At 38.6% G+C, this 11,416-nt stretch overlaps 1 protein-coding gene across 1 annotated transcript in view; it reads right to left on the reverse strand.

Moving 5' to 3' along the window:
• hsd17b4 (hydroxysteroid (17-beta) dehydrogenase 4) overlaps positions 1–8,495 on the reverse strand; it is a 47,202-nt gene extending 38,707 nt beyond the window's left edge. Inside the window, exons 1-7 of the mRNA XM_050051732.1 lie at positions 8,337–8,495; positions 7,771–7,824; positions 5,981–6,088; positions 5,193–5,252; positions 4,789–4,810; positions 3,791–3,837; positions 729–813 (exon numbers count right to left, since the gene is read on the reverse strand). Of these exons, the coding sequence (XP_049907689.1) occupies positions 729–813; positions 3,791–3,837; positions 4,789–4,810; positions 5,193–5,252; positions 5,981–6,088; positions 7,771–7,824; positions 8,337–8,388 (428 nt within the window). The 5' untranslated portion in view covers positions 8,389–8,495. The remainder of the gene's footprint in view (positions 1–728; positions 814–3,790; positions 3,838–4,788; positions 4,811–5,192; positions 5,253–5,980; positions 6,089–7,770; positions 7,825–8,336) is intronic.
• Positions 8,496–11,416: the final 2,921 nt, after the last annotated feature.

An 11,416-nucleotide genomic window follows, 5' to 3' on the forward strand; every position in this document is an offset into this window, starting at 1 on the left:
CTGCCTCAGTATAAATTATTCAGTGGATGTTTACTTCTTATTGAAGAGGCTTCTCCAGAGGTGAAGAATCATTGGTGAGTGGCAAAACACCTTCAACTCTACAACTTCACACTGGTGGACATTTGAATTTTTTATGCTGCACTACTTGGGAGAAAAAGATGAGCCTGCACAGACATCTCTGCTGCTTCTTGTGGAGTCATCGATTTAAACAGAGCTCAAATTGTTCAGAGATTAACCTGCAGTGCTGCACAGCCAAATTAAGTAATTTCCTTCATTCTTTGGTGATTTACATATTCATATCAAATTTGCTGTCTTGGGCTTTTATTAGTATGCAGATTTTTTCACTGCACACCATGAAACCAATGGAGCTAGACATATTAAGGGGTACCAAGTGACTAAAGTCAGAGTTAGAATATGTATAATAATGTGATGGTAGACATGCTTTATATTACTCATTACCTCAAGTGCACATCCTCAAGAGCCCACTTAAAATGGGGCATATAAAAACCATTTTGAGAGTCTCTGGTACTTTTGCTGACGTCTGAATCGGGTCTCACCAAAGAGCATTTCGTGCCATGCTGACATCCTTTTGATTACAGTCCAGCCATGGTCTGTCTGCTGAGGATACTGTAACTTTAGCTGGATCTAAAAGAAAACCCTGCCCACGTAATAAAGGCATGGCACAGCCTTTATCCCCGTCAATAGCTGTCAGAAGCCGAGCTCCTTACCTGCCAAACTTTTGGTTTTTCATGTGGTTCCAGGCAGCTCGAGTCACCAAGAAGGAGCCTCTCAAGTGAATCCTCTGAATCAGGTCTGAAAAGGAGAACAAGAGGGGTGACCCACTAAACACGAATACACATAAAACACTTTTGTTATTTCACATGAGAGCACCGTGGATCAAATCCAGCTTAAAGTCAATATTTTTTTGGATGTAAATCCACATTTGATCCTGCCGGTCCTTTCTTTTTTTCCCTTAGCTTTATTCATTCGTTTTTTTTTTCAGAGAAACAACAGATAACAGTAGTACACCAAGTTGCGTGGAAACTGTAAAAATAAACATGTGTACTGCATATACATACAATTGCACGTATGAGGAATATGCAACAATAAAACACAAAGTAAATCATTTCTATGGATCAGGTACAAACACTGTAAATTAGGGATGATCCTTGTGGCTAATTTCCCTGACACTGAAACAGAAGTTTAAACTTAAACTATGCGACTACTCTCAAAGTAAGGAAACACTCAGCAGACAGTCAAAACTGAGCACAATTTAATCTACAAGGTTAAACACTGTCTGAAAAAATATTACATATAAGAGCTATTTGACATTATTAATCACATTTTTCTATATATGTAACTATATATTGCAGAAATGTGTGGCACTTTGCACCGTGCAATATCAACACTGCACATCATCCTACAAAACATGACAACAACCCACTAAATAAAGTTAACAAATAACATCTACTGAAAAAAATACACTTTAGGAACATAAATCTTGAGGAAACGGCATGATTATTACAACAGCGTTATCACTGGGTGGACGGTACAGCATAAATGATAATAATTTTAATAATAAGTTTCTCTGGCACCAACTATTGAGGCTAGGAACATGTAATCGACTAGCCGACTAATCGTGCTCATCCCTAATTGATCAGCATGTTACTTTCCGTGTGCTTGTGATTATTACAATGGCGTTATCATTGGGTGAACACAATTACGTAAAATAATAATAATTTTAATAATAAGCTTAACCAACCAGCATTTCTGGTGCTGACAAGTGAAGGTAGATATGTTTAATCGACTAGTTGCCTAACCACGTACATCCCTACTAACAATGGTTTAAGAGTTTGTCAGTCTGGGATGGTAGCAAAGGTCAAGTTTGTTCGCATGTGCAAAAAATGGTCCCCATGTATTACAAAAACTAGCAGCCAATCCACTCAGCAGTCGAATGAAGGAATGGGGAAAAGGGAAAAACCTGGATTTTATTCTTTAAACCATTAAGTTGTGAAAAAAATACCTCTTAGTTCTTCAAGTGTAATTCAGGAGAAGAGGAAGCACATCTCAAGAAGAAATAACCTTCGTAATTCGCCAAAAGTCTGACTGCTTGCTTTTTTTATTATCAGCATTTACTTGAACTTTTACTTTCAATTAATATCAGAAAATTGAATTCGATACTTCAGTACAGTAAGTATTAGATAATTTAAGACTTTTACTAAAGCAATATTCTATTAGGTGGCTTAAACTTCTACCAAAGTCATTTTCTGTTCAGTTGTCCGTACTTTTACTCAAGTGTAGCTTTCCGGTACTTCATCCACCACTGGTTGAGCGGGAGATTTCCATTTGACAAGAATCAAGCCTCTAGCTAAGAGCTCTACAAAAGCTGTAAAGTTCTTCACATAATTTGATGTTGTAGGCGTTAAGATGACTCCAAACAGGGCAGTGATTGGGGATGGGTTGACAGACACAGAGATACCTTGTGAGACTGTACTGAATATTTCCAACCAAAGGTTATACAGGGAGAGGCATGTCCAAAGCATGTGGATATTATGTCCTTTCATTTGTGACAGGGAGATGTCAGTGGTCAGAATTAATAGACAGTTCAGCTCTGCTCAAACCATCTCCATCTCCACTGGAGCCCCACAGGACTCTGTAATGTCACCTGTGCTCTTCACCCTGTGCACTGATAACTGCAGAGGCTCAGATCCAGAAATAATCTACATCAAATTCTCAGACAGAGTCATTGTGGACACCATTAACTGTGAGGGGCAGCTCCAGGCTGAGATGAACACGTCCTCAGAGCAGTAAAAGGGGAATTGCTTTGACCTCAACACCTCCAGCACCAAGGAGCTGGTCATTGATTTCTGTCATGAACAGCACACCATCCCTCGGGTAAATAGCCAGAACATAGAGAGAGTGGAGGCATACAAATACCTCTGAACCACAGCTGACCACAAACTCACTTTCAAACCAAATCGTCTTCTCCAAATGTCAACAACAACGCCTCTTCTTTCTGAGGAAACTCTATAAACTCCTGGTGCACCAATCAGTCTTACTGGCTTTCTACAAGTGTTCCATTACATCCATCATCACCTTCAACCTAACAGCCTGGTTTGGTGCTTTGAGCAAAATCCGCCCCAGCCCTCTCAACAAAATCATTAGAATGAGCAGCACAATCATTGGACTGGATCAACCACCTCTGAGTAGCATCCACAGCAGACTGACTAAAATGTGAGAACTACAAACAGCCTCACATACCACACACACACAAACACACACTACACAACCAATACATCACTTACCCTCAGGCTGCAGATACAGGTCACTCCCACTCAAGGCCAAGCAGGCCATGTCAAGCTTTCTGCCTACTTCTATCAGACTCATTAATGCTTGAGCTAGCTTGGGTGCTTGATCCATATTTATTACTTATTTATGGATATTTTTAAGCATTTTTTTGGGGGGACATCTTAAAGCTGCACCCTACCCTGTGTGTTTTAAAATGATGTTGTCGTACGTGTTGTGTATGCACTGACGTTTTTACACAAATGAAGTTCCTAACACATATATAAAGTTATTTTAACTTTGATTTGATTTAAACTCCCACACAGACAATCTGTTCTTATGGACATAAGGTACATAGACAACACACACAAGTTCAAACAAATGTAATCTTCTACTTATAGCATGATGGCACAGTGAGCTAAACAAATGTGAAAAATGTGATCCCTTACACAGTATGAGTTAATGAGAGTGAAGAGAATGTAAAGATTAGAAATTAAGTACTTACCCCAGTCTAAATCACTGGTCCTGGCAAATGATCGGTCACGGAGGATCCTTAAAAAAGAAAAGCAGGAATGAGTTTTAGTCTTTTCAGTCTTTGTGACAAAACCTAAAAGGAACTTTCCTCCCCACAATCAAAAATACATATGTTTCCTCTTATCTGTAGTGCTATTTATAAGTTTAGATTGTTTTGGTGCAAGTTGCAGAGTGTGGGAGATATCAGCAGGAGAGATGTCTGCTTTCTGTCTAATATAATGGAACTAGATGGCACTCAGCTTATGGTGCTCAAAGTGTCAAAAAAATACATTTGAAAAACTCAGCAGCAATGTCTCTTCCCATAAATCATGACCTGGTTACTCAAGATAATCCACAGACTTTGTTGTGAGCAGTCTCATGTAGGAACTATTTTCTGGACCCACCAACCATATTACCGCACAGAAGGAGGCATGCATCTACTCATGGATGAGCAGCTTGCCTTTGTGGCAGCACGAGATGTAAACATTAATGGCGTCCTCTTCAGCTGAGCTGTAACGTTAGCTAGGTCAGTGATGCTAGGTGAGCAGTAGATACACGCCTCCCTCTGTGCGGTGATTCAGTTGGTAGGTGTAGTTCGGTAGAAAGAAAACAGTTCCTACATGAAACCGCTCACAACAAGGTCTGTGGATTATCTTAACCAGGTCATGATTTCTGGAAAGAGACACTGCTGTTGAGTTTCTCAGATGTATTTTTTGAACGCTTTGAGCACCACAAGCCAAGTGCCATCTATTTCTATTAATTCAAGAGAAGGCAGAACTCTCCAACACTCTGCAACTCACACCAAAACACTCTAGATCGATAAATAGCTCTACAGGTAAGAGGAGTAACGTGTTTTTAATTCTGAGGTGATCTGTCTCTTTAAGGTTGATTATAGTGGCTAATACACATCTTAATATTCTAACTACAATCAAGCAGCCACTCTAAAAATGGATGATGTGATTAGACCTCACAGAATGTGAAATGACTCACCCAGCATTGTTTACCACAACATCTGTAAGAAAGGTACATATTCAGTTAAATAATTTTTTTTTTTTTTTTTTTTTTTTTTTTTAATATACTTTATTAATCCCCGAGGGGAAATTCAATTTTTCACTCTGTTTGTCAATTACACACAGGTCCGAACACACANGGCAGTGCCCAGGAGCTGAACTGGCACCTCTCCAGCCACCAGTCCATGCTCCATATTTTGGTCCGGACGGGGACTCGAACAGGCGACCCTCCGGTTCCCAACCCAAGTCCCTATGGACTGAGCTACTGCCGCCCCCTAATAGGTTTAAATAGCAGTAATTACATCATCAAAAATCATTTAATTAAGATAATTAATGGTGCAATACTTGGATTAAGTATCATTATACTGTGAAGACATAACTCACCTATTCTTCCAAATGCATCCAGGGCTGATTGGATCAATTTTTCTCCATCTTCAACAGAATCTGTGTGTGCAGAAAAGGGCATGGATTTTTTTTTACATCTTTGCATTTGATAAATGATGATTCTTACACCGTTCTGCATATCTGAGTTTCCAAAAGACTGCATCTATGCATTGTTCTTATTCTAGCTTCAGTTAAAGGTCTGATTCTTGCTACATTGTTGCTGGTTGCATTTAGATTTATAGATATAAACTATGTGTTAGTGTCACAATAATATAACTGACAGGGAGAGGTGCTTATGATCTAGTTTTATCATGTACTAAAGAAAGTAAGTGGCCTCCCTCACATGCTCAGTATGTTGTGTAATGATGCATGATGAGTCACCTTTTCAAAGGAACACTGTAATTGATTGCTGGGCATCAAAGCTTGTTATAACATTAATAAAACATATGACAACCTTAGTATTATATTCACAAACAAATCTACCATGCTCAGAACAGCCTATGAAACACATACATTAATCAAAGTGCTGTTGTTTTGTTCTTTAAAACTAGTTGTTTTTTTCTTATATAAGTGAGGTGGACAAAGATGGAGGGGGGAACCATTTGTCTTCAATACTAGCTCGCCAACAGCTTCATCAGTACGCTAGTCAGACTGACAGAAATCAATGTTGTTTTTGAGTCTAGCATTACATAAGTTAAACACTACAAGGTAAGCAAAAGACAAAAAAAAGATGAAATGATGAAGAGAAGAAAGGAGAGAGACTTAAGAAAAAAGTCTAAACTTCTCACCATAGTTTGCCACGGCCTTGCCTCCCTTCGCTCTTATCTCCTCCACCACCTTATCAGCAGCTGCAGAACTCTGTCCACCCCCTTTAGTGTCTGTCCCAAGGTCATTCACTTTATTGCAACAAGAAGAGAAAGATTAACAATAATAAGGTGAGTTCGGCAATTCTCCACAAATGATTAGGTTAGGAGAAGAGTTTAGCTAAGCTGATTCCTTGTCAGAGTTCAAGGGCATGTTCGGTCCAGGCTATGGGGTAAGCTATTATTTTGGGGCAAATGTTTATGCCAACATCTGCAACTGTATAACCTGCCAATGGAGTCTGGAGGCTTTGACAAGCACATAGATGGGGATCTGAAGCCATTCAGACAGGGCTGTCTGTAGCCAGTTAAAGCGGTGAAAATATTCTCAACAAAGTAAACTGTTATTGATTTTTTTAGGTGGCCAAAGTACATTTTGCCTGCTACTTACTCCTTCTTGTTTCACAAACCTGTGGGCGTGCCAAACAACATGCATGTATTGACCATGGATAAGTACCTCATACAATCCCACTTCAAAAGATCCAAACCGCTTTGGTGTACATGTAGTCAGCAACAAGCTCTTTAACTAGCTTTAACAATTACTGTTCAATCTGAAGTTCATCCTGAATGCTGATAAAACAAAGTGCACGTTTTTCACAAAAGCCAAGGTGAAGCTTTCAAATATCCCAGCTATTGCTACTCTTCAGAGCGAGAGCACAGAGAGTGTTTCAAATACCTGGGCACTGTGTTAGTTGATTGTCTTTTTTTTAAGACACACGCTGAACTACTTGTAAAAAGGCTTCAGCTGAAACTGGGTTTTTATTTTAGAAACAGGAACTGCTTCTCTTTCTTGGCCAAAAAATGGCTGGTCTCTGCTACTTTCTTGACTGTGCTTGATTATGGGGATGTATTATATATGAGTGCACCCTCCCAGTGTTTGCATGCTCTGGACTCTGTATATCATGGTGCACTGAGATTCATTTCCAACTGTAAGCCACTAACTCATTGCAGTATCCTGTATGTTCGGGTTGGCTGGCTCTCCTTACATTGTCGTAGACTTTTTCATTGGCATTCTCTTGTTTATAAAGTTATTCTCGACCTACCTCGTGTATATTTTTGTGTGTAGATTAAGCAAAAAATTGAAAATGGCAATGATCTACATTCTCAGAACACATCTTACTGTCTGTACCGAGGGTATGTATGGAGTCTAGCAAACAAGTATTTATGTATGCAGCTCCTTATATGTGAAATCTTCTGCAGAAGGATTTAAAGTTGCACTCATTGGTTCCTCTCGGACATTTCAAAGCACTGTTGCAAGAATTATGTATGCAATCATCTATATGCCAGTGTCGGGGTGTGTTTAAGTTGGTCTTTTTAACTATTTGTCGTTTTTTAATTCACTGATTAACATGCTTATTACATCTTATTTTGTGTTTTTTTACTGCTCCTTTTGGAGTTGCACATTTTTTATTTTTTATTTTTGTTTACTGTTGTCTGTCTGTAACTTTATGTTGCTGCCTGTCTTGGCCAGGACACTCCTAAAAAAGAGATTTTTAATCTCTAGAGGTTTCTGGTTACATTAAAGTTGAATGAATAAAGAGGGATATGTGAAAAGGGAAAACATCTGGAATAATAATAATAAAGCCAGATGTCTACATACACATTGGCGACTTTTTCTACAAGGCAAAGAAATACTAAAAAGATCATAGAGTACAGTACATCCACAATACTTGTTCTAATAATTAATCAGAGGCTTAAAATGAAGATCCTTTATTTACCTACAACTGAGGCACCTCTTGCAGCAAAAGCCAGTGCATATTCCCTGCCAAGGCCTGTGAAAAGAGAAATATATGAGTAAAATGCCAAAGCATAGATACATAAACCACTGCTGTCGTGTTCAAGCGTGTGCCCTTTCACACGCTTATACTTGTATGACTGTTAGCCATTGCGTTGTATGCACTTTGCTCCCTGTTTTCCTCACATGAAAGGCTGACAAATACCGGTTGCTAGTCTAACTAATGCAATGCATGTTGTGCATTATTACCAACAAGTGTGTTATAGGTAACAGTTAGTGACACCTTGGTCTGAGACTGTTTACTTTGACGACTTTGCGACTGTGTCGTCGGTGTTAGCATTTAGCAAGACACCCAGTTAAACAGCTGGTCAGCAGAAAGAAAAGAGAGACTCGTGCAGTAGCTGCCTTAATAACTTGGCCTAATATACTTCAGAAATCTCTACATTAGCAGGTTAGCATTCAGAGCTAACGTTACAAAACCTATATAGATACAGTTAGCATCAATGACAGCCTAGCTAACGTTCAGTTATGTTTGCAGAGCGAGTTTACCTCCTCCGGCCCCGGTGACAAGCACAACTCTTCCCTCGAAAGACAGAGACATCCCTGTGAGTTATTATCCTCTGTTTCTGGACACTAGCAGCACAGCGACTACAACAGCAACACTGACAAGCAGGGTGAACTTCGACAACTTCCACTTCCGCAATTACGAGGGGGCAGTCTCCGCAGCGACCAATCAGAAGCCAGGATTTCGTCACTGTTGAGTTCACACATGCAGTTTACCTTGATATTATATTGTAATACTAAAACATAGAAGAAATCGGTTTATTTATGGTAAATAAGTGCACCCCATTATCTTTTTGAGAAGCTGTCACCATCAACAATGTTTTTGCATTTTTATTTTATTATATTATTTTTATTATAGCACTTTTTACCATCCCAACAAATAATAAATCATTACATAAATGGTGATTGTGACTATGATGATGATGAAGAGGAGGAGATGGTAGTGGTGGTGATGATGGTGGCAAGTGTAGTTACTAAAATGCCAGTAGAAAAATAAACTGATTAATGTCTACTGTATAGAAATTCTAGTCAACTTGAAACTTTAATTTAGCACTCAAGCAATTTTGCACTTTAAACTGGTCCCCCAATTCTTGGTCTATCGTGTCTGTATTACTGTTCGCTATACATTTGTTTATTTGTCATTGTTTTGTTTTTGTTTTTTTTGTTATGTTTTTTTTGATTGGTTAAACATCAACCTACCAAGGGACTGAGGGTGGAATTAGCCATTGGCTACAATCCTACATATTTACATTTAATGTTCATCAATATGTACTGTCCCTGTTTAAATAAATAAAATAAAATGAAAATAAAAACTGCTTTTGAGTGCTTTAATATGACCTTCTGGCTATGTCACTTTGACATGATACATAAATGTGGACTTCAGTACATGTATACATGTAAAGTGTTTGACTAACCTCAGTTAACTTGTTGAGCTAATAATAAATATGTATTATCTTGGACTTTTCATATTTGCACTTTATTTATTTGCACTCTTTCCCCTCATATTGCAAATGCATTTGGCTGTAGTACCATTTGTTTGCTTGCCCTCCATTTGGTTTTGTCTTGCTTGTGTACAACTCCTAATTGAGCAGATTTACCCAGCTGTTTTAAACTCCCTTTGAAGGGGGAAATTAAAAATTTCGTAATGTTATTTCCCTGGTTTAATCAATTGCCTATTTGTTCACATGAGCTAGTCTCTCTAGACTTGTGATGTCATAGGGTATGAAGTCTGGACCTGCTCCATATGAATGGGAGTCCACTAAATGTTTTTACACCTACATGAGCTTTATTTTATTGAAATATTGTCAGTTCTGGAACAGATATGTAGTCATATATCCAAGACACACTTGGTATAGTGCTCTAAGTGCCACCTGTCATCCAACATCTTTCCCTATTCATTGTCCACGGAGCAGCTCCAGATTTTATACTTCATGAAATCACAAATTTGAGTTTTAGCACTTTAGTTTTCAGATTTTGGAGAGCCATGCATATTAAGTCATTTTTTTTGACTGTCCTAAACCACAGCAATAACAAATGATTTTTAAAAATGGGCATATTTTTCACTTTTATGTCACTTGTATTTTGTTGTTCTTTTGTGGTTGTCCCTTTTTTAATTTAGGTCGTATTCTAAATGACTTTTTAGCCTCTGTTTGAAAAGTGAATGAATAATTTATTCGAGTAGCCCTGTTTGGAATAGGCACCCATTAGGACAATGACACTTGTTTTAAAAGTCTTCATTGATTTTTACACTAGTATTGTGCTTAAATAGAGGAGACTGGGAATGGTTTTTGTCTCAGCACCTATAACTTGCTGAAGTTTTGTGTTAGAGCTCTCAAATTTTGACACAAAATACCCTTATTTACTGTTTCCAACTTCTCCTACTATATCAAGGAATTCATTAATTGATAATACAAGGAGTTCAACTGTTACAACCTCCCCAACTACCAGGGTAAGTTTAACACAACCTGGGGTAGTGTGAAAACTTAACCAGTTCCTACTAAGGTCTAACTCTCTAACCTGTACCTGTCAGATGCTTATTACCTCACACAGAGTGAGTCCAAAATACAAGTCTGCTGCCTCAGTTCAGTAACCAGTAAGACATCCTTTTGATGTGCATTGAATTTTGACTGCTGTGATCCCCCACACAGGGCAGCTGTCCAGATCCTGTTTCTCTGAAGTTTTGTAATTTCTTGTATCTGCTCGGTGTCACATGGCAGAGCAAGTATTATTTGGGGACGGACCTCTCTGTGTTACCCTGCCTCACCTCATCATATGCTGATTTTAGCACATGTGCAATCACGACCCTACTAGCGTTTCTCACCAACTCTGCTGGCCTGCTGAAAAAAAAGGAGTAAGATAGGTAGATAAATTGTGTTTAGTTGTCATTGGGGTTAGTTGTAACACTTTTATAAAAGGTGTTACAACCATCTCCACCCCTGTCATCTAGCGTTTAGCGAGCTGTATCAGCATGGTGGTTTAAAATGAGCAAAGATGGAATACCTCGCATTTTACCCAAGACACTACTATCTAATCAAATACAAGTTACATAATTCTAATTTGGAAAGCATCAGTACCAATCAAAATATAAACTTGGTCCCAGAAATTAATTTCACACCTGAAAATCAGTGCTTTGGCTGTAAAATCTGAGCACACCACTATGAAATTTCAGATACAAGGTTAGTGGTCATCCAATAAAAATGTATTATGACTCATAGGTCATCCCCTCTTGGTGAAACTGGTGCTGTTACAACAATCCCATTTTTACAACCAGCTGATGTGGCATCCGACTCCACAGCATCTATTTAAGTGGAAACTGATACCTGTAGAGTCATGCTGGAGAAGTGAATTTCTACCTTACAAATTCTTTGGACGTGTCCATCACTTGAAGACTGGAGAAAAACATCCAGCGGGTTATCTTTGATGTCCTGAGAAAAAAAAAAAAAAATACTCCATGTCTCTGCAAAACTGTCTCTTTTAGGTTCAACCATGGATCTTCAGGACTCTGGCTTGTCATATTTTTAGAAGAGATGGATTTACTTGGCTTTTACAACAGCTAAACGGATACT

The sequence above is a fragment of the Epinephelus moara genome, chromosome 8 (assembly GCF_006386435.1).
Source record: "Epinephelus moara isolate mb chromosome 8, YSFRI_EMoa_1.0, whole genome shotgun sequence".
NCBI classification, from domain to species: Eukaryota; Metazoa; Chordata; class Actinopteri; order Perciformes; family Serranidae; genus Epinephelus; species Epinephelus moara.